Source organism: Acomys russatus, chromosome 4, assembly GCF_903995435.1.
Source record: "Acomys russatus chromosome 4, mAcoRus1.1, whole genome shotgun sequence".
NCBI lineage: Eukaryota > Metazoa > Chordata > Mammalia > Rodentia > Muridae > Acomys > Acomys russatus.
Genome location: NC_067140.1, coordinates 15,611,799 through 15,635,503, shown reverse-complemented (window position 1 = coordinate 15,635,503; position 23,705 = coordinate 15,611,799). Strand labels below are relative to the sequence as shown.

Here is a 23,705-nt window from a genome sequence, read left to right as displayed (position 1 = left end):
CTTGGGACTTAGACCCAGAGGGCCAGCTAGAAAGCAGACCACGTGTGGCTTGTCCGGGCAGGAACCGAGCAAGCAGGGACTAGGAACTCGCAGAACCGAGGACAAATGAAATCGGAAAACTTATTCCGCGCCAGGTCAGAACCCATCGCCCTGCAGACCTGCGTCCTCCGCGGGCTCCAGAAACCCGGAGGAGACGCTGCAGCGGAGACTGCGACTTCATTTAGAGTAGTTCATTCATTCGTTCGACAAGCATTTATGGAGTTCTGAGCGTGCCAGGCACGGAGTGTCACCCAGGGAAGCGTGGATGGCAGTGTTAGTCCCTGCGAGGGCGGCTGGTCGGGAGAGGAGGCTCAAAGTGAGCAGATGGAGGGAGCTACCCGCGGACCGTTGATATGCTTAGTGGCCTCTGCCTGGAGGGAACCCTTGAAAGCCTTGTCTCCCCATATAGTAGGATGCTCTGCACTGAGCGGGTCTGTGGTGACCCCTGCCCTCCCCACTTCCTGAAAGTTCTGAGCGGCCCCACCCCTTCAGGACTGGTTCTCCTGCAGCTTGTTTTAATCACTTTTTGAGTTAAAAGTCAATATTTAATTAACCAAGTAATTACATTCAGCTTACGTTTGAATTTAGATATTTGCTGTGTCTGTGGGGACACCCATCCTCTCTCCTCTCCATCTGTCCCTGCCTCTTTCCCACGGTGCACCCCCAAGCTACTCTGAAGGTGACAGAGAGAGCTGGTAACACTGGCTTTCACTGGGGACACCCTGGATTTTGTCTCCGAAATTGTTCACCTTGCAGTTAGTGGTGACACGGCCCAGCTCCTTGCCCAAAGGAGATCAACTAAGATACAACCGTTGATCTAAAGGGGTGGGAGCTCCCTAAAGACCCCTCCCCCCAAGATGTCTCACCCAGCCTGGCTAGTCCCCAGGGAAATCAAAACAACCTGTTTCTATGTGGTTTAGTGTTGAAATCAGCAGTTTGCTAAGGGATGGTGTTGGCTTGGCCGCTGGCATGTTGGACCCGCCGTCCCTGCCCAGGCTGAGGCCAGTGTGGCTTTGGACTTTGTGTAACCCTCTTGAGGGTTTTTTTATTTGAATTTATGGCATTTTCTGAAACCTTAATAGCATGTTAGGTTTTTCAGACTTAAGGGTGAAGGGATGCTAAGCCAATGCTGAGGGAGCAGCTAAGGGCAGGCCTGTGCAGCCTTTGTGCCTGTGTGTGTACCCCTGGCCCACCTGGGCTTGTCCCGCTGGCCCACCTGGGGGCTTGTTCAAGGACCTCATCTCATGTGCAATTTCATATTTGATGTTCCAAATGCCTTTTAACTTGGAAACTGAGCCCCTCTCCTGCGCCTGCATTTGGTGGCTTCTGGCCCCTGGGTCAGCAGGAGATTATCACACAGCCATTATCTGTTCTTAGAGTCTTGCAGTCTCTGAAGAGCCTGAGGCTTTTCCTGCCTTTCTGGTCAGTTCAAAGAAGTTTCCCCCCTACACCTCAGAGATAAGGGGCAGGAAGTGTTGTTTGGGTCAAGCCCTCAGACACAAGTCACGTGACCACACAAATCTTTCCAGAGCTTGAATACCCCTCTGAACCACTGGGCTCTTTTCCTCTAGGAGCTCTTTCTAATGCAGTGGGTGAGAAAGACCTGGCCAGGGATGGGACAGTAAAGCTATGGAAGTTAGAAGCCCGGCTGAATCTTTTCTTTTCCCCAAGAGCTCTGCTGTTTTGGGTAGGAATGGGGAGGTGTCCTGGCTTATATTGGTTTTTGTTGTTATGATTTTTCCTCTGGCTTTTTGCCTTTCTTTCCCAGTGTTGTCTCCCTCCCTTGGTCTAGATGCAAAGGTTTTCTCAAATGTGGCCAAGGCAAAGCATGCTGAGATTAGGATTTTAGCTCTTGAAAAGCATAAGGAAAGAGGTAGGCCATTGTAGGAACGAGACCCTCTTGTGGCTGGTGGTGCATTGGCTACAGAGGGGGTCCCAAGCACTTGGTTTCAGGCTGGACTCTGTGTGTCAGTGGACAGGAGAGTGAGCCTCTCTATAGTGACCTGCCGGCCAGGCCAGGCCAGTCTGGCTCTGGCCATCCACAGGGGCTGGCCTAGTGGGGACCCCAGCAGATGCCATGATCCAGCCGGCTTCAAGGCGCTGTCTAATTGGAAGATCATTAAGATCATTATAATTAATTGGCATCCTGATAAATGGCATGATTGCCTAATTGGGGTGGTTGCTAGGGAACTAGACCTCACTTGGAGCCTAGAGGGGAAGAGGCAGTGGCTGGCTGCAGTTGGGCGCTGGGGTTACAGACCCTGCAGTGTTCGTGGGCAGGAAGCCAGAACTGTATCACCCACATCTGCTGGCAGCTGCTGAGCACAGTTGCAGATGGAATGTGGGTTAGGGGTGTTTTCTTGGAAGAGCTGCAATCGGGACCCTTTCTCTTGCAAGCCATTGAAAGGGAGGCTCTGAAATCAATGGGAGGCAAAGAAAAAAAAAGTGCCTGATTCCTTTCACAGGCTCCCCAAATCCTAAGGCAGCCCTGGCATCAGACACCACTGGATCAGGACTCAGCATTTGCCATAGATATCATTTTTTATCTCCGCTCTGCTCTCTACCTCGCTCTGTGCCTTCCTCAGCACTAAAGCTGCAGTCCCTGGCAGCCCCAGGCTGAGTTGTTTAAGACAGCCAGTCTGCCTGGCCACCTGCCCAGCAATGACACGGGGGCGTGTGACTCAACCGTTCTGTGCCTCTATGTGTTCTCATCCAACAAGTGCTGAGGATAAGTCCTCACTCCCTTCCCTGAGTCTGTGGACCGGAGAGAGGCCGGTCAGCACCAAGAGCTTAGCATCTGTCCCGGGTAAACCCGGGGTGCTTTATGGAGCTACCCAGATGATGCCACTGAGGGGCAACCCTCTCACCTCTGTTGTCACAGCCCAAGAGCAGAAGCAAGCCTCTTTGCAGTGACAGCCCCTGAGACCCCAGGTGCCACCCCCCCCCCCCCCCCACTGACCTACCTGTGTGCACTGGCCGAGGTAGAAAGTTACACATGCCTCTGACCACAGTCTGAAATGAGAAGAGATGACTGTTTGGTCCCACAAGCTAGGGGGTCCCTTGGAAAAAGTAAGCCTGGCCATTGGGGAAGCAAGGAGTCACCTGTATGGGCAGCCATGGTCAGAGGGGCCTGTCAGCCTTCTAGCTGAAGTGAGAGCTGCAGAGGCACCCCCCTCCGCCCCCCCCAGTTTCTGCAGGGTCCATGGGAACCAGAACTGAACCTAGCTGGCTCCAGTGGCTAAAGCTGCCCCCCGGCGTTGATCCGGGCCTTCCTGAGGGCCGAGTTTACCTGGCCGTCCTTCATGAAAATCATCTTGAGGTATTTGTTTAAAAAAAAAAAAAAAAAACCATAGAGTCCTAGGGAGGGAGCAGGGCACCCTGCATATGTTTAAGTCAGCAAAAGGCTTGAAAAGGGGCCTTGTCGAGCTGTGGGGCTGGCAGTGTGTGTGGGTGCTCTAGGTGAGAACAGGGATATAGGGTGTCAAAATGCACCCTCGTCTTGAACATAAGAACCTTCTTGGCATTGTACAGGTCCTACTGCCACACAGGGCCCAGTACCACAAGAGAGCAAGTATCTCATAGGCCCCAGTACCTCACAGCTCCCAGTACTACTCAGCTCCCAGTACCTCACGGGTCCCAGTACCACAAGGGTTCCAGTACCTCATAGTCCTAGTACCACAAGTCCAGTACTACTCAGCTCCCAGTACCTCATGGGTCCTAGTACCACAAGTCCAGTACTACACAGCTCCCAGTACCTCATGGGTCCTAGTACCACAAGTCCAGTACTACACAGCCCCCAGTACCTCATGGGTCCTAGTACCACAAGTCCAGTACTACACAGCCCCCAGTACCTCATGGGTCCTAGTACCACAAGTCCAGTACTACACAGCCCCCAGTACCTCATGGGTCCTAGTACCACAAGTCCAGTACTACACAGCCCCCAGTACCTCATGGGTCCTAGTACCACAAGTCCAGTACTACACAGCTCCCAGTACCTCATGGGTCCTAGTACCACAAGTCCAGTACTACACAGCTCCCAGTACCTCATGGGTCCTAGTACAACAAGTCCAGTACTACACAGCCCCCAGTACCTCATGGGTCCCCGCACCACAAGTCTAGTACCTCATGGGTCCCCATGTAGCGCAGGTAAGATGAACTCCTGTTCCTCCTAAGTACCCAATAAGAGCCAGGTGCTGCCTGAGAACCTAGCCCAGCAAAAGTGAACCTGGTCTTCCAGAGGGGAAGGCCCCAGGAGCCAACAGTGAACAAAGCCATGTTCAAGGCCATTCATAACAGGCTCAAAACAAAAACAAAACAAAACAAAAACAAAAAACAGTAATGAAATACAAGACACCTTCTTGAGTGTTGAGCTCGGTGAGGTAAGGTGGTCCAGAGGAGACCTCTGAACTGTGGCCTGAAGTGTAGGAAGAGGCTGGCCTTGGGAAGAGCTGAGGAAAGAGCATTTGAAGTGGCGAGAACAGCCTGTGCAAAGGCCCTGAGACACAGAGGAGAGCTTGCTCAGAACACACAAGCCCAGTGTGACGGGGGTGGGGGGGATCATGAATGAGTGATGACATTGATACTTTGTTTTAAATGGCGTGGAAACCATGGAAAACCGTAAGAGACTGTCAGAGAAGAGCCCATCTGTCTTTCAGAAAAACTTTGGCTAACCCCCAACAGTAGGCTTGATGCTGAGTAGTGAAGACACAAAGCCCAGGGCCATCAGCGGTCCATGGTTGAGCGGAGAGTGGCCACAGGGCAGAATGGTGGTGATGGTTTGTGTTGGTGCAGTGGAGAGAGATTTGGGGTGGGCAGGGAGAAATCATCACTGCAGCAAATGCAGGAATTGAGTGGGCCCAGAGTTCAGAATAGGGGAGCCACTGTTTCTCAAACCAGGGTGCTCTTGCTGGCAAGGGAACAAGGTGGAGACAATTTTGAGTGTCACAAATATGATATCTGGCGGGTGGAGACCATGGGTACTTCTCAGTGTCTTCTGCTCAGGAGGGTCCCACCCAAGAGTGACTGCAGTGCCGAGTGTAGTGACCAGGTGGCCTGGGACAGGGTGTTTCCTAAGTACTGTGAGGAGAGACCAGGAGGGTTAGGGAGGACTGAGCCTGGTGGTTCTCTGGGCCTCTGCCTTCAGCTTACATCTTGGATGAGCTGGTGATCTGAACCAGCCATTGTGCCTCCCAGTTTCTTTAAGCTGTAAGATTAGACAATACTTACAAGGGAGAACTCATACTTTATTCGCTGGTGCGGTCCCCTGTCCCCAGGGCCTGTCGCATACCTGTCGGAGAAATATTTTTTGGACTCCCCACTCACCCCCCTCTGACATTCCTGGGAGCACAGGAAGGTGCTGGCTGAGTTTCCCATGATTCCTCACTGCTGGGTGATTGGCAGACAGAGATCATCACTGCAGCAAATGCCTTCTTGGAATTGTCTGGGGGTGAGGGGGGGCATCTCCGGCCCGGCAGGTGGCACCGTGCCTCCTGAGGTGAATAGCACTCCTCCAGCCTTCCAAGCCTCCTCTGCAGCCCAGCCTAGCACTTGGCTAGATTCACATTTATTCCCAGTCTCGGTAGGATTGCAAAACATGCATGGGCCCAGTGGCAGGAGGCCCACACTCATAGCTGTGTGTTGTGAAAGACGTGGTCCCCCCAAGACACACTGGGTCCCACTGGAGACAGCCCTCCATTCCAACCCAGACTCAAATCCTTAAGCTAAGCATGCCTGTGGGGCCAGGGGATAGGGGAGGCTGACGGAGGCCTCAAGCAGGGACATAAGATATGTTTGGCCAGGTGGATGCCAGATGTGTCTGGGAAGGGTGTTGCTGACAGCTCTTCTTGTTGGCTCATGGCTGGTTCCCCAGCAGGAGTCTGACCCACCTTGGTAGCCAGAGAGAGGTGGGGATCTGAGCAGATAGCCTAGAAAAGTCCAGGAGGAATCTACCCTTGGTGAACACTACCTGTGCTCTGGGAGACCCATGCTGTCTGTGGATTTCTGAAGGCCAGCAGCTAAGTTTGGATGTTTGAAAGAACAGGGAAGCCAACCACGGTCGTTCTAATAGCTCAGAGTGTAACCATTTGAACGTGGCTCACAACGCTTTTCTTCACTTTATAGTAAAATGGAATTCCTGGCTTAGCGTTCTGGGCAATTGAAGTTTCTATTTCTCATATAACAAAATGCAAAGCAGGGGAGAGTCTAATCCAAGTCTTGTCTTTTGATAACAAAATCCCAGAATCCTGCTACCCACTGTCCCCTCTGTCCCTACTATGTCTTTGACCTTGTCTCTCAGTTTCAGTGTCCAATCAGCTCCAATCATCAACTCTCCCTTCAGAGTAGGACAGAACTTCTTTCTTTCTCTCCTTTTCCAAAGAACAAAACCCCTCTGAGAACTCGCCCTGCCGCAGGCTTTGCTCCGGGTCTCACTGGCCCCTGGGTGGGTGTTGTGCTGGCTTCTAAACCAAACACAGGGAAGGAGGGACTGATAAATGGGGCTTTGCTGATGGTTTTAGCTCAATGCTTCCCAAACCAACAGATCAAACACCTTCTGTTTTAGCGAGTGCTTTGAGGGAGGGTTCACCGGGAAGGGACTCACAGATAACATATCTACACAGTCATCAGTGAAATGCGCTGATTGGGAGAGAAAGGGAAAACAAAGGCAGAGTGGCTTATAATTAAACACAGTGAACACACTGCAGGCCGGCACCTGGGTGGGACACCTGGGCGGGATACCTGGGCGGGACTGGTGCAGGTGCTCACAGCAGCCCAGGCAGGTGGGTATTTGGCCAAAATGGCCATACATTTTCTAGCAGCTGAGGAGACAGCTCTGTGGGTAATGGGCTTGCCAAGAAAGCACAAGGACCTGAGCTTGGATCCTCAGCACCTATGTAAAGACCTAGGTATGGTTGGAGCTCCTGTAACTCCAGCACTGCAGAGGTGCAATCAGGAGGCTTGCTGGCCAGCTAGTCTAGCCAAACTGTTGAGCTCCAAGTCCGTTAAGAAAGAGGCTCTGTCTCAAAACACAAGGTTGAAGAAGACAGCTGATGTCAGCCTCTGGTCTCTGTGCTCACAAACGTGTGTGTGTGTGTGTGTGTACACACATGCCACATACTCATAAAACAATTTGATTTTATAAAATGGTGAACAAATGGCCAAATTTCCCAAGTGAAGTGGATTTTGGTCTTCCTTTGGTTTATTTGGGTGTAGGGTAAGAACCATTCAAAAGTCATCTTGTTTGTGGGCAACAGGCAGTTTCTTGGCTCTGGAAGCTGCCAGCAGCTTTCTCATCTGCAGAAGTTAGGAAATTATAGTACACTTGTGATCCCAGCACTCTGGAGGCTGAGGCAGGAGGATTCGAAGTTTGAAAATAGGGCTATATGCAATTCTGTCCACCCGCCCCACCCCCGACAGCAAAACTGTCCTCCTCAAAAAGTTGTATTGGAAATGAGTGGTTTTTACTGGGTGTGTGTCATAAATAGCCCAGGAATCCTTCACTTCCTCATAAGCCTCCCTCAGCACTCCAGTCAGTCATATGGTGCCCCAGCTGTCCTCACACAGTCCTGGGGTGCCCCCATGGGCAAGGAGAGCCCCTCTGTGAGTAATGCTGACTTGGAAGGGATCTTTGAACTAGAGGCATCTACCCCAAAGATGCTTGTAGCTCCTGTCCCTGCACCACCCTGCTGTGACACTCCATGCAGCCAGCAAAACAGACCCAGCCTTTGCCACAGGCAGGGCCAAGTGTTCTCTGGTTGATCTTGGGATCATTGGCTTCTCCCCAGGACGAGATGGAACTGGGGTAGAAGAGACGTCCCAGTAGTGGTCATAGTGTCATAATCAAAGGCATCAACTCTAATCACAGTGCCTTGTCCAACTTGGCCTCTCAAGAGGTGTGTGCAGATGGGTGAGCCACTCTGTTCCTCTGAGTCTCTGTTGCCTCCCTTTGGAAACTGGAATAGCCATAGCAGCCTGCTCCCCAAGGAGCCGTGGGGACCCGGGTCAATGCCTGGGCTCAAGGGCCTGGCTCCAGAAAAGCTGGCTTCCCAGTTGTCACCATAGTCACTGTTCCTGCTCGTATCTGAGAGTTCTGGCTTAGCTTTTGGAGCAGGGTTGGCTGTGCCTTTGAGGCACTGCCTCTATGGGACGCCTCTAGAGAAGCCATTAGCCTCCCTGGGACAGGTGAGCACAGTTCAGTGGGACAGTAAGGATGGAGTCATCGGGCTTAAGGCTCTGCTATGTCTACTCCCCACCCCACCCTACCTCTGCCAGGTCCCATCATACCAGGGAGTTCCAGCTGAGCTTAGGACCTAGAGCCTGTCCGGAGAACCCAGGGTGGCAGCTGTCACTGTGAGCAGTGACCAGGTTGGGGCAGGAGGTCTCAGAATCTCCTAGTGCCCTGACCACACCCCGATGGTTAATTGGGCACCTTTGGAGTCACAGACCAAGCCTCAAGACGCCACCCAGGGAATGCACTCTTGAGAACCACAAAGGCAGGAGGGAAGGCTCGGGTGTGCCACCTTCCACCAAGTTCCAAAGGGGCTTCTGGAGGTGGCATGTATCCTGAAAGAGACTGTGCCAGGGCCTGTCATTCTTGTAATAAAAAACGGGCTTGTCAGGCTGGAGAGTTGGCTCAATGGTTAAGAACACTGTCTGCTCTTCCAAGGTCCGGGGTTCAATTCCCAGCACCCATATGGCAGCTCACAACTGTCTGTAACTCCAAGATCTGACACCCTCACACCAATGCACATAAATTAAAATTAAATAAAAAGAAAAAGAAAAAAAAAAAGAAAAAACAAACCAAAAAGAATTCTTTAAAAAACAAAAACGGGCTTGTTGCACAGTTACATGGGCTGTCTGCCCCCACCCCCTCCACTGCTGCCACTCCATTTACCTCCAAGCCTCTTGAAGCTTGTTGCCTGCTGCCCCTCTCCTTCCCCCCCCTCCCCCCTCTACCTCACACTCACACTCACACTCCCCATACACTGGCCACTTCTCTGTTCTCAGATACTGTTAAGCCTCCTCCAACCCCAGGGCCTTGGCACTTGCTCTTCCCACTGACCGGCTTTTCCTCACATTTGGCTCCTTTATCCTTAGCCCTAAAGTCATTCTTGGATGACACTGTTTCCTCTGGAATTCTCAAATTCAGCTCTTGTGGGGTTTTTGTTTGTTTCCCCTCCACTCACTAAAAAGTAAGCCCAGGTGCGGCCTGGTCTTGGCCTTGTTAGAGTTTGCCAGCCCAGCAGGTACCCAGGAAGGAGGCCTGGGGATCCAGGGTTGAAAGGAATGCAGCTTTTGTCCTTGCTGGAAGGTGACTGCTCCTAGCCTGGAAGTCTAAACCTGTTTGTTACAAGCTTGAGGTGGAACTGGTTAGATTCACACATTCCCATGGTGGCTGGTGGCGGGAGGGGTCATTCCCCTGATGCCCCAGCAGGGCAGCAAACCCCAGGAACACAAGGGTTAGTCACTCTTGGGCCACCTGGGAAGTGAAAGTTCACCTTTGAGAGAGTCTGGACTGAGGCCTCCTTCACTCCTTCCTTCCTAGCATCTAAGCCCATCCCACCGTGCACTCTGAGTGCTGGCTGGGCTCCTGTGGACCCAGGATGGTTTGCGGCTGAAGCAACACCCTGCTCCCTGTCTAAGGGGCTTGTGCCTGCAGACTCAGCATACAGGAGGCCTGAGAGGTCAGGGCTCTATCTAAAAAACAAGAGAAAGTATGAGACCTCCTAGGCTGCCTACCCAATGCCTGTGTTTGGCTCATGGAACCTTTGGCTTTGTTTCCCCCCCCTCCCATGTGTTACTTTGAACCTTTTGGAAAAATCAGTTAATAGATTGTTGGGCAATTGAGGGCTGACAGGGTGTTGCTATGTAGCCCAGGCTGACCTGGAACTACTAATTCTCCTGCTGCCATCAGCCTCCCAAGTGCTAGAATTACAGCCATATTTTAAAAGTTAGAGTTTTTAGCTTTTTCTGAAACTTGAGGCCTGGGGAGTTAGTGTGGGCCCTGTCAGGCCACATGAGTGCTTCTTGGCCCTAACCGAGGCTTGTGAGTGAGCCCAGCTGCCTCTTTCTTGCCCTCCCTCATTGGTGGAGCAGTGGACCGGCCCTCCTCAGGTGGGGGGTAGGTGACGGATGACCAGTGGCCCTGTATCAGGCCCACTTCTCCCAATTACATGGCTCACTTAGATCTTAGCACCCTGCTATGACACTCTTCCAGGGACAACACACTCTAAGTGTGCTTGTAGTGATTTTAAAATCTTACATTGGGGGGGTGGGGGTGGCTGGAGAGATGGTTCTTCCAAAGGTCCTGAGTTCAATTCTCAGTAACCACATGGCAGCTCACAACTGTCTGTAACTTCAAGATCTGACACCTCCACACAGACATACATGCAGGAAAAACACAAATGCACATAAAATTAAAATAAATAATTTAAAAAATTTTCAAAAATAAAAATCTTACACCATCTTGCACCGGGCAGGTAGCACACACCTGTAATTCCAGCACTGAGGATGTGGAGGCAACAGGATCAGGAGTTCAAGGTCATCTTTGGCTACATATCAAGCTTGAGACTTAGCCTAGGCCACAGGAGACCCTATTTCAAAAAAAAAAAAAAAATATGCGTTATAATAATTAAGTTAAATCTGTCTTATACTTGTTGCTTGATACTTAGTTATCTCACTGATCTTTAGAAACAGGACGTTGATTGTCTCTGTCTAGTAAGGGGGAAACTGAGGCAGGCACTATATGAAAAGCTTCCGCATGGGTGGTTCACTGAGCTCCGTCATCTTTCCACCTCCGTTGCTGGGCGTCTTAGGTGCTTGGGTTGAGGTGGTAGCAGCTCTTTCTGTTCTGAGGATGCTGTGCGCTGTTAGTGGTCTGTGTTGAATGACCCTACTTGGGAAGTCCAAACTGGCTGTACCCGGCTGCCCATACCTAGTACAGGTCACAGGTATGCGTCCCTCAGCCATGCTGAGTTTCATGTCCCTGTGTGGTGTGGCCTGGATGGCCACACAGTGTGGTGTTCCCCGAGTAGTCGGAGTTCAGAAGGTGCAGAAATGAGAGTTGGGGAGCCTTGAGCCTTACACTGGTCCTGGGTGAAGAGGTACACCATTTCCTGGAGCCCGCGCAAGGGTGTGGCTGCTGGGCGGAGTCCAAGGAAGTAACAGCTCACAGCCACAAATATTGCCTCAGAAACTGGATTCACCGAGTGGGCAGGCACTGGAAAGCTTACGGGTCTGTAGGAGGGTTGGGCTTAAGAGAGGATAGGACGCAGTCTGGAAGCCTCTGGTGGTGGTAGTGGGGTCAGGGTCTGTCTCTGTGCAGGAGTTGTTAGGAAGCCCTGGGGGGCTTCAGGGAGACCACTCAACCCTGCTGGGAGCCCTAGCTTTGAGCGCTGTCTGGGAGGCCTGAGCTCTGAAAAGTCTCATTGGCTAGCCCTGGTCACATGGCTACCTTTGGTAGGGGAGACTATCTTCTGAAGAAAATATGAGGTACTGTTTTCCAAAGAAGGAAGGGGAGTGGGTGCTTCCACACAGGGAGGGAGGGAGAGAGAGAGAGAGAGACAGAGAGAGAGAGAGAGAGAGAGAGAGAGAGAGAGAGAGAGAGAGAGAAGTCTGTGCCTAGATGGAGCAGTTGTCATCTCAAAGGATGTGTTTTTTGAAAAGGCCGACACATCTGTGGCAGCTTTTCCTGTTCCCAGACCCAGTACTGAGGCGCTGTTGGGCTCTGGAAGCCCCTCTCTATAGGGCAGCAGCAATTTCCTGCCTCATCTTAGTGTTCTTGTCTGGAAAATGACAGCAACCTGTCATCCCCGCCCCCCCCCCCCCCCCCAGCATCCTGGGTGCAGGACACGCCCCCCCCCCCTCAGCCTTGTTTGGGCCTGGGCTGCCCACTTGCTTTCTTCCATCCCCAGGATGTGCCTACTTGCTGATGCCCAGGTTGATGGCCTCACAGTCCATGTTCATAGGATCCACAGCCTCCACTCGGATAGTCATTAGCCCACGAGGCAGGAAGTGGGGCCCACATATTATCTCTCCATCTCACCTCTAGCTGGTTATTTGGTCAAAGGGACGTCAGGAGCCTGTCCCACCTGTATGTCCCAGTCTCTGGACTGTTTATATTGGCTCTGGATGGACCGCTCAGCCAGGCTATCAGGCAGAAGGAGAAGAGATGACTGGGCTATTAATCCCACAGTCAAAACTGCCCTAGTGCTCTTGGACGGTCCTGAAGAGCCCAGCCACATTCTCAGCCAGAGATCCCTGTGCTGTTTGTAGGACATGCACAGGGCAGGGGAAGTGTGGGGCTGAGCGATGGGGCGAGAGGCTGGGATGGACAGTCCCCACAGAACACCAGCCCGCAATTAGGCGTGAATAACGACTCTGTTCGAGTTGGGCTTTATTGCTTTTGGCTCTGAGCCTTTTACAGAAATAACTGTAACTCCTGCCAGGAAGCTTTTGTCCTCAGCCAAGAGGAAAGAACAAAAGACAGAGGTGGGAATGTCTGCATCTGATCCCAGTTCCCCGAAACACCCTGGAAGGACAGCGGGCGTGGCTGCCCACAGGCATGGGCCAGGGTACAGCTGTGTCCACTCTCAGCTGAGACAGCCAGCCACTCTCCGGCATCATTCGAGCTTTTGGGGCTTATTCCCATCACGCGGGGGGGGGGGGGGCAGGGGCTTTGCCTTCATTAGTATGTGGTGTGGGTGGGGGAATGGGTGCCCCAGTGTGCGTGCAGAAGTCAGTTGACAACTTTGTGGTATTGGTTCTCCTACCTTCGTGTGGGTTCCGGGATCAGAGCCCGGGCTGAGTGGCTTTTGTAGTAAGTACCTTCGCCGCTGAGCCATCCTGCCAGCCCTTTCATGTCCCTTTTTTTTTGCTCCAAAGGTGTTTCATGAGCATTGCCTAGGATACCCAAGGCCCGAGGGTTAGTCCCCAGCAACATGAAAGGAGGGAGGGAGGGAGGGAGGGAGAGAGGGGAGGAGAGAGTCAGCATTTCAGATATAACCAGCTTCTCACTGGCCTTCGAGTCTCAGCTGAATGTCACCTCCTCACAGAGGTCTCCTCTGATTGACTCTCTGGGTGTCACCCACTGACAGATTACTGCAAAGCTATCAGACAGTCTGAAGTTCTTCATCAGTTCGCCGCCCTCTGTTGTCCTCACCAGAACGGCCGGTGTTTGGAGACGGCCCTGCCTCATATTCCCTGTGGCACCACACAGGATGGTTAGCACAAGCATAATAGGTATTCGGGAAAGCTCTGGTGGCCTTGAAGATCCACTCCCAGCTCCCAGCCAGGCTTCACAGGGGCCTCATAGACTCCACTGGCTTTTCCCTGTGGCCCATCTCCTAAGTCTAGGTCCTTTCTCTTTTTTAAATATTGAATTTTAAGTTATTTGTATGTGTGTAGGGGGTTGCTTATGTGAATGCAGTGCCTGCAGAGACCTAAGGCATAGGATCTCTTGTGAGCTGCCCAGCACAGGGGCTAGAGATCAAACTCAAGTCCTCTGGAAGAGTAATATGAGCTCTAACCACTGAACCACCTCTCTGGCTCCTAGGTCTTTCATCTGTGACCATGTCTCCAACTATAGACAATGACCACTGCAGACAGGCATCTTTTTTCCAAAAATGACCAGATAATACATAAACTTCTTACAAGGCAGGCCTTCCTAGGACTGCCTCCCCATGTCACACCCCACCCTGTGTGAGATTTTCTTACAAATACGGTGGTCTTTCACAAACGAGGAGGAGGAGTTTGAAACAAAAGCAATGGGAGGAGATTAATGTTTTCTTGAACTTCAGATAGAAAAGATATTTCTGTCTTTCCCAGACCTAACTAGGAAGGTTTGTTATCACGAGAGCCTCAGCATGAACAACAGCCTGTCATCCTAGCAGACCTGTGGCATAGGCAAGCACATCACAGCCAGGTCTACATAGGGAAAATTCCAGACTAGACAGGACCACACAGGGAGATTGTTCTCCTTCCTCCAAGCCTTCTCGCCCTCCACACCCTGGGTCATACAAGAAAGAAGAGAGAGCTGGGGACCTTCGGGTTACCCAGACTTCCTGGGGCTTTAGAGACCCTCTGGAATGGGCACGGGACAAACATATCCCAAGAGGCAGGCCTGACATGATGGCCTGTGGGCCCTCACGCTGCGTGGGTTTGAGAAGGGCCACAGAACCCCATGTGTTCATCTAAACTGTGACCTCTAGACTTCCCATGGAGAAGGGGGGCTCATGTCCTCTGCCCTCAGACCAGCCTGCCTCCATCACACACACACACACACGCCTGAGAGAATGAGTAGCAGGGGTGCAGACCCACGGCAGTGAATAGGCAACCACTTTCTGTTGCTAGACACTAGAGCTCTGGAACCTTCTCTTGGCCCCACCCTAAGTCCACCAGACCCAGGCACATGAAGGCTTGCCCACTCTGGAGCCTTGCCAGCCCATGACCACAAACAGAGCACAGCCACTCTTCATGAGTCTCCGAAAATAAGTGAGTTGGAGTCACATCCCAGAAGGGACGGTGAGGAAGCTGGCCTTAGGAAAGAGAGGAGAGCCCACAGCCGAAGGGTGAGGTGGAATCTACGAGCCGGAAAGGCTTAGTTGGAACCAGGCTCCTAATGTCACTGGTTCATGCCATTTCCCAGAACTGGCCTCTTCCTCTGCTGGTTTCCTTCTCCACTCCACAGATGGCAAGATGGAGACAATGTCCGTCTGTTTTCATAGAATAGGATGTACTCAGGCTGCCACTTGGGAGGCATGGTCTCCTCTTCCCAGCCAGGGAGGCCGAAGGGCCTACGATTCTGACAAGTGAATCGCTAAGGTAGGGAGATTGAAAAGTCCTGCTTGGATCAGGTCTTGATCTCATGGTCTAACCTTAGACCTCTGTGGCTGGGCCTTAACGTTATGGATCAAAGAGGTGCTCAAATGAAAACCGGGTGCTGTTGCTGGGTGGCCCAGAGCCAGCAGGTGAGACCTGCCAGCGTTGATTGGGCACCTGCTGTAGACTGATCTACTTCTAGTGTGGACTGCCCTGCTCACCAGCCCTCCTCCACCTGCTCCATGGAAGCAGGGATGTGGGGTGCAGTTTTCCCCAGGCAGGGAATAGTCCGGGGACACAGCAGATGTGCAGGCATGTGAGTGCTGGGGTTCTATGGCCTGGCAGCCATCTGCCCCTTTGACATGTAGACAGCATGGACGCTCGGCTTCCCAAGACTGCACGTGTTGCTTCTAGCCTTTCTCTGAGCACCAGTTGGAACTGTGGCTCTTGACTCCATTTCCCAACCTGCCTGTCACTCTTTTCACCCCCCTGGAGACTCCACTGTCTTCCGATGTGTCTGCTCATTAGAATGCCAGTGCCGTGAGGACAGAGACTTGACTCCCCTGATGTTTGTTCACAGAACCAAGAACTGTGCCTGGCACACAGGCCTTCCAGAATGTTCTGTTACCTCCATGGTTTTGCACCTGGCTATTGTCCCTCCAGGTGCCTGAGCTACCTGTCCAGACCCTGAGCCCTGTCTTGAGACTGGGCCTCCACCCCTCAACCTCCAACCCCTCAGAAGGGTCCTTTTTGTCCCTGTGCTCTTTCAGGGCTGGCTTGGTTCTGTTGTTTCTAGAATTCCAGAAGGCACCAGGGTGCCAAGGCAGACCTAAGAAGACATGAGAAACTGTCCTATGGGCCCCAGCAGCTTCCTTTGAGGCCAGAGACCATGGGGGGGGGGGGGACGCCTGCACCTAGGAAGCAAGGAAGTTCCAGCAGGGTGGGGGACTAGGCAACCACCTGGCGACACCCCATCCTCCCACTCCACTTTCTTTCCACTCTGCCTGAGGCCGCACCCACTGCCATTTCGTCGCGCTCTCCTTGAGCCCCGGGGCTTACCCTGCCTTTGTACCTATGGGGCATCTCAAACATGACACTTGCCACCCTCCTCCAGGCAGCCCTCCCTGACTGCCGGCCAGCAGTCTTTCTGTGTTCTTCCTAGTCACTGAACCTCGGTCCAGTGTATTGTTCTTGCCTTCTGAATGAGTGTTAGGGTTGTAAGAACAGGGTCTGGGGTCAGGAGGTCTGGGTGCACCCTTGCTTCCCCCTCCTATGAGAGGAAGGCACCTATGGGCAGAGCTGGGCCTGCCTCTCGGTGGAGCCCCAGGCCTTCCTTCCCAGAGACCTGCTGGGGAAGGTGTCTGCAGAGCACCCTCTCTTCTCCCCCTCTCCACCCCTTCCTGTGTCCCCTTGACTAGGCTCACCCAGAGCAGACAGCACCAATCTTTCTGATGTAATCTGCTTTTCAGGAACCTTTTGCGGGGTCAGGGAGTGAATGTGGTTGCAAGCTGTGTGACTCACAGTCTTGAACCCCTCCTCCTCCTCAGCTCCCTCACCTGGACCTCGAAACTCTCAGTGCTGTTGTATGTATGTGCGGCTGAGTTAACATGGGGTGTGAGCCTAGAACTGTGCAAAACCCCTGGCAAGCACCAGATTTTAGTTACCCCTCGATAGTCTTTCAGGGGTTACTGTGTTGGGGGTATGCTCCCTTCTGAAGGATAGCCCTGACTAGCCTTTGGCTGACTACAGCATATGCCTTAATCACATCCACTATCCACACGCACACATACACATACATGTGCATGCACAGCACCCAGAGCAGGGCTTTTGCAGGCTCCCAGGCTCCCACCTTCTCACTGGTCAGACCTGTGTCACATGTCCACCTCGGACCAGTCACTGGAGCCAAAAATGGGAGATGCTCCACTGGTTCCACCTGGGTCAGTGGCTTTGCTGCTGCAGCCACACTGAGCCAAAGTGGCCTCTAGGCTCAGTGGAGGGCTGTGACCACAGGAGACAGGTGAGAGAACATTCTGTCCTAAGTCAGGAAAGAACCTGAGCACCCACTGGCTTTGGGGACATGGAAAGGGACGAAGCTGACTGAGAGAGATCTGTGCCTTCGGGGAGGTGGCATTCTGGGCAGGGAGATTGGCAGGTAGAATAGCTAGTGGCTGGGATGGCCAGTGCTTTAAAATTAGTATGTAAAGGTGGAATGTGAGCCAAGACCCGGAGAATGGGAGGAAGGGGCTGGGAGGGTATCGGAATGAGCAGCTGGTGCAAAGGTCCTGGGGTGGAGATGTGCCAGGCATGTACAGACAGAGGCTGTGTGGCTGGAGCCAGATGTAGGAGGGAGGGGGGATGGAAGGACAGAGACCAAGGTCAGCTCGCACCGGGTCTTGTCTTGGTTGGGGAACTTTGGGTTTTTACCTTGTGTGGGATAGAGTCCTTGAATTCAGGCTTTTCAATAAGAACGGCCTTTGGGTTTTGGAATTCTGGCTGCTTGGTGAGAAAAGGCAAGGGCAGAAGGACTGGAACCTGTTAGGGCATTGTGTCGTGCCATCCTGGTGGGACTCACCTGCCATGGAGCACTTTACTTCATATCCAGGAGGTCCCAGTTTGTGGCAGAGCTCACAGGTGTCTCTGCACCCCACACTTTTTTCTACCTCCCATGGAGTGCCACCGCTCCCCTCCCTCCCAGTCTAGACTCTCCTCCACTCTGAGCATTTGTCTCCTACCCTGCCAGCTGCATGGCTCTTCCTGGCTTCTCTACTCTTCTTGTGGGACTTGGAGACCCTCAGAGGAAAAGCCCATCTAGGCCTTTCTAGATGCTCTGAGTGTGACCCTGAGAATTCCCCATAAGCTCCTTGGGCCGGAGGTCTGCAACCACACCAAGACCTGAGCCTGTGTAGAATGGCCCTTGGATCTATAACTGTTGTGGTGCCTCTGCATTCTTGGGACCTTAGGTGTCTCCAGAGATATTTTGCTAGGCTCTGTGGAGCCTTTGCCAAGGCCAGTGAGGAGAGAACAGGTTGGGCAGGCTTTGAAATGAGCTGATGGGAGCGATGGTGCACCCAGTGCAGACACAATGCTCTGAAGCAGAGGCATTCTGTGCAAAACTATTTTGAACTTCTTACCAAGGAGAATGCAGAAGTGCTCGTGTCATTGTTAATTGATACCTTCTGTGTCCAGAGAGAAGCTGGCACCAGGCCAGAAGCAGCTTTGGGGTAGGGGCAGGAAGGGGATTCATCAAAAATTGACCCACGGATGGCCCAGGCTGAGAATTAGCCCCTCTCATTCCTCCATCCGGAGGAAGGAAGGGCGCCTTGACCAGCGAGCAGAGCCAGAGCTGGGACTGGAGCCCAGCGGGTGGCATCTGTCTTCCCCCGCCCCCTCCCCCCAACACACCACCACACTAGTAGCTAAACCGGCTCTGGGAGGGTACCTGCCCACCTGTTGCCTTTGGGAGCAAAAAGACTAAGGCTGGGAGCCTCTTAGGAACCGGCTTATAAACCTGCTTCTGGGGTTCCATCATGCCAGCCAAATCCAGTCTGGCGTTGAACCTTGTCTGCCCTCCAGAACCCGCAGTCCTGGGAAAGTGATTTTAGCCTTCTGTGTCTCCCTTTCTTCGTCTGTGGAGTGGGTATGACATCACCAGGCAGATCTGCATGTTGAATGGGCTGATAGCTGTGAAGTGCTCTGAGTGGAGGCTGCCCGGGTATTGCAAGCTGGGCTCTCAGGAGTATTTGCTCACATGAGTCCCGGCTGCTGGAGCACTGCCACCGGAGGCCCTGTGGGGCAACCTGTGGGAATTCCCTCAGGACTGTCTCACTTCCCATAGAAGCGCATGTTGGCTCTTTTTCTTAATAATTAAACTTGATTATACAGCCCAACTAGCTTATATAAGAAGGAAAAAAGGTTAAAGGGACAAAAGAGTGAACCTTGCGGTATCCTGTTCCACGGGATGGGTCCTTATGTGTCTCTCTGGCCCGCGTGCTGGTCCAGCCGGTCCGCTGCTCTCCACGCGCTCCAGCCCAGGCTGAACTTGTAGTTCTTTCCTCCCCGACTGCCTGAGTCACGTGGGAAGGACCATCTCCTTCTCCCGGTGAGGGTCAATTAGAAAGACAATAGTCCAGGTGGGGTTCCCAGGTCTGCTTCCTGAATTCCAGACCCAGGATGGCTCCACTCAGTCTGTCACAAGATATTCATGGGGTGCCCCAAGGGTAAAGCCCGCCAAGATTGCTCCCACCTGTGACAAGGCTTATTCTTTCCCACAAGCGCACAGGTATATCTCTGCAACTTACAGTGCACCTACATTGGAACTTCTGGGGGGTGGAGGGGACCCTTGGCCTCCTCATAAGTGCCCTTTTGGAGGCTGCCCCTGATTTGGAATAGTTCAGGGCCAGCACCACGGTGAAGGGACCTCTCTGTTCATGTGCAGCCTCCTGCTCCCTCCTGCCTGGGTGGTGATGTGTGTTGGCTACTTCCTGCATCAGCTGGTATCCTCACTCAGGAGAACAGAACGTTTGAAGGGGCCCTAGTAGAAAAAACAGCACACAGGGCTACCATCAGCTTTCTTCAGCTCCGTGGGAGCCACGCCACAGGGAAGGGACAGCTGCTTTCTGCTCACACTTGGGGAAAGAGGTTTCCGCTTCAGAAATGTGTGTGTGTGTGTGTGTGTGTTGGATACTGTGTCTCAGATAGCTTCAAACTTGTGATCCTCCTGCCTCAGCCTTCTGAGTGTTGTGACAACAGGCAGGTGCCACTTCATCTGTCTTTGTATTTGTCTTTTAAAGTGAGACCAAAGATGTCATGGATTCGGGTGTAGCCCAGTTGCAAGCTTGTCTAGTACGTGAACACCCGGGTTTGATTCGTGGCACAGCATAAGCCATAGTGGTGCACCTCTGGAATCCCAGCGTGGACGACAAAGTTTCAGGTGAAAAGAAGCACGGGCTGTCAGGAGGGCAAGGTTCAGATGCCCTCTGCTGTCCTCTCTGGGTGCCTGTGCGTACAATCTGTCTTCTTGGCTGTCAGGGGCGGAAAGAAGAGATCCCAAGTCCGTAGGCATTGGAGGGGGCTGCAGAAACCCAGCAGAAGGGTGATCACTGTAGTGTGAAAGCTCTGTTTCCACCTCTGGGTGACCTGTTTCATCTCTCACTCCCAGTTATCGGATGGGGAAACTGAGGCAGAGCGATTTTGAAGTGACCAGACAAGGAAGTTGAAAGTCTGTGCTCTTAACGGTTCTCACTCAGGGTGGATCAGAGAGGCCACTGCATTGGTTCTCTCTGGTGGTGGATACAAGCTTTAACATGGCAGGTGGCCAAGGTAGCCAGTGTCTGCCCTCTTGGGTGCCAACCTCAGTGCACATGCCAGGCTTCCTACTGTGCCCTCCAATGGCCTGGTGTCGTGACTCTTCCCCCAGCTCTTTGTGGGCACTGTTCTCATCAGCCTTTTGTAGCACCTGAGTTGGAGCTGGGGCTCTGAGCCGGGGGTGGGGGCGTGAGGGGGTGGGGGAGTGGGCATAGCTACCCTAGACTAAAAGACTGGAGGAGTAGCTCTGTGTGGCCCCAGCAGAACTGTGGGGTGAGGACGGGGAGCGGGAGGAAGACAAATAGGTGAGTTCTCAGATAGCTTCCAGAGGTAGACTCAGGCACTGCTCTACCGAAGAGATCAGAGGCTGAACAGTAGCTAGGCATGGCGGCACATGCCTTTAATCTGAGCACTCGGGAGACAGAGGCAGGTGGATCATGAGTGCTAGGCCAGCCTGGTCTACGAAGTGGGTTCCAGAATAGCCAGGGCTACACAGAGACACCCTGTCTCAAACAAACAAACAAACAAAAAAGAGGCTGAAGAGCCCCCACCAACACCCTCCCTGGAGCTCCTCTAATGATGGCTCCGTCCTGAAAGCCAGTATGGCTGGTTCCTCCTTGGAGGCCCTGGAAATGTCTGGATAAGCAAGTGGGTGACCCAGGGTGTGACAGTGGCCCTCGAGAGCCTAGCTTCCCTCACTCTCCAGAACTCTCCACGTCTCTAGTTACCTATGTATTTTCATCAGGCACTGCCCAAGGTACAGGGGACTGAGCTGTGACCAACACCAAGCCCCGTCTCTGCCCTCATGGAGCTGTCCCTCCTGTGTGTGGGGACAGGGACAAGGCTGTGTGTGGATGGCACAGTGAATAAGACCATTTCAAGGTGAGGTGGTGATTGATTGAGAGAAACCGAACAGGTGATAAAATATATAGAGTGCTTGGATGGGGGCCAGGGTGAGCCTGTCTGAGGAGGCGACATCAGTGCCTAGACTTGGCAGAGCAGAGAGAGCCCGGCGTACCATGACAACACTTACAGTGCTTGCAAAAAAGGGCAAATGTCAAAAATGATCCCATGGTGGCCAGAAAGAAGCATTGGCGAGGGGGGGGGGTACTGGGGGGGGGGGAGAAGTGAGTGAGAGATGGTGATAAAAGGAGAAGGTCAGAGCAGCTGAGCACGGAGCCAGGCGCCACCAAAAGCGGGCACCCCTCCCCCACGCCGGGCCCTATGATTTGAGTCGCTGTCACCACAGTGGGGGGGGGGGTGCTGAGTCAGGCAATCTGCCTGTCACTTTAGGAAGTTCCCTCCAGCTTCCCTGAGGGGTGGAACACCCCTGGGCACTTTTACAGCCCCAGGGCAGGTGACATGGATGGTGACTGTAAGCAGCGCCCCATCCCCTACCTCCTTCGCCCGCCTTTGCTGGAGATGCAGCCCACCCTGGGGTCAAGGATGACAGGCTAGTGTGGAAGCCACAGTCCCTCTCCCTGGCTCTCTTTCCGCACTCTTGTGACTTACTCTGCCAGTTCAGTCTGATAGGAGCCCTTTTGCCCATCTGTGGGATGGGGGATGAGGCCTTGCACACGTAGCCTGTTGAGTTGAGTCCTTAGCTTGGCCATGGGGAAACTGGGGTTCCTTTGTTTACGTGTATGGATAACAACCCCAGAGGGGTGAGTCCGATCCAGGAACCTATGACCACCCCTCCCTCCCCCCCCCAAGCATACAAGTGACCCAAGCCATCTGCTGCTGGGGCTGGAAGGGAAGGGTGGAGCAGAGGTGCTGGTGGCTTGTCCCCTTCCTTGTCCTGGTAAGCAGGTAGTCAGAGCCACACTCTTATCTGTTAAGGCTTCTTCACTGTCCTCCAGGGAAGTCCTTGTGGACAGTTCTGCTGCCGATCTGCCCCTGAGCCAATTGTAAACACTCCATTAGCTTAGCTGCAGAACCACGCCGCTCTAGAGCACGGGAAAGGCTGTCCATGCCCACACTGGTCCTTCCTTGTGTGAGGCAGCAGCGCAGTGCAGCAGGGGCAACTGTGATGTCGGTACTGACGCTTGTCTACCCTTTCATCCTTCAGATCCTGAGGGAAGAGGGGAAGGAATCCCATCCACAAGACACCACCTCAGCCTCTGCATCCAAGAAGAAGCAACAGACCAGCAAACCGCGCCAATGGCACCCCCTGGCCTGCCACTATGGCTGCTGTCCACGGCTCTCCTCTCCCTGCTGGCTGGTAGCTCCGCCTTCCTGTCCCATCCCCGCCTGAAAGGCCGCTTCCAGAGGGACCGCAGGAACATCCGGCCCAACATCATCTTGGTGCTCACGGATGACCAGGACGTGGAGCTGGGTGAGTGCCTGAGCTGCCCAGCAACACCTGGGGCTCTGGAGGTGTCATGTCCCCACAGTCCCATAGCTCCAGGTACCAGGCGGTTGTGTGGAGTTCGCTTCTGAGAGGGAGCAAGCCAGCTCACATCTGGGGGCCTTGAGAATGTAGGTTCTTAGTGAACCTCAAAATTGGGGACCACCAACTTCACAATGTAGAGTGATCTCCCCAATTTCTACAACATAAGAAGTAGAGTAAGCTAAGTTCGCTCTTGTGGTCCACCTTGCTCTCCTAAGCTACTGCACCATGGCCTTGGCTGACAGCTAAGCCATTCCCTGTTCCTTCCAGGCTGAGCAGCGCTGCGGGCTTTTGCTCTTTCTGCTACAAGAAGCCTTCTTTCTGTTCGCACCAGTAGGAGACCCCAAAACTGAGGTCACTACCAGAAAGGTCTAGATCTGTTCTCGCTCACCTGTGGGGGCATCTCCCAGTGCGCCCCATTTCTCCCTCCTTGTGTCTCCCTGAAGTCAACGTATGGGTTCCTCCCCAGCTGAACCCCGCGTCTGTGCTGTCTCATAGACGCTCAGCTCTCTGTAGCCTCTGTTCTCCATTTTCACATTCAACCAAACGTGGATCAAAAAAAAAAAAAAAAAAAAAAAAAAGCACTGCAGTGTGTGTGGGCATCCTCCTTAGTCAGTTGTTAGTCCCCGCGCAGTACCCCGCGCCCCATGTCGCAGGTCATCTAGCGCCAAATAAAGAGGGGTACAGGTGATTAGCAAAGAGCACAGCAGTTAATTCGAGGGCCTGAGCATCCTCAGAACCTGGGCCCTCCCACACTGAGGGACAACTGTATAGCATGATTCACAAATGCAAGTGGCTCGGTTGGTAAAGTGCTTGCCTGGCAAAGTCCTGCGTGCCACATCCCCAGCGCTACATACACCAGGTGCGATGACACAGAACTATAATCCCAGCACTTGGGAGACGAAGGCAAAAGAATTAAAAGTCCTTAGCTACTATAGAGCTTGTGGGCGCTCAGGAGGCAGAGGCAGGCGGATCTCTGTGAGTTCAAGGCCAGACTGGTCTACAAAGAGAGTTCCAGGATAGCCAGGGTTATTACATAGAGAAACCCTGTCTCGGAAAACCAAACATAGGTAGTGGGAGGCCAGCCTGGGCTACATGAGATCCAGAAATTAAAAAAAAAAAAAAAAAAAAGTGAAACAAAACTAATGAATTGTAGTAA

General features: G+C 53.0%; 1 protein-coding gene across 1 annotated transcript in view; it reads left to right on the top strand.

The window, feature by feature from the left end:
- LOC127187710 (extracellular sulfatase Sulf-2-like) overlaps positions 1-23,705 on the top strand; it is a 40,893-nt gene that overhangs the window by 554 nt on the left and 16,634 nt on the right. Inside the window, exon 2 of the mRNA XM_051143816.1 lies at positions 22,226-22,492. Within this exon, the coding sequence (XP_050999773.1) occupies positions 22,318-22,492 (175 nt within the window). The 5' untranslated portion in view covers positions 22,226-22,317. The remainder of the gene's footprint in view (positions 1-22,225; positions 22,493-23,705) is intronic.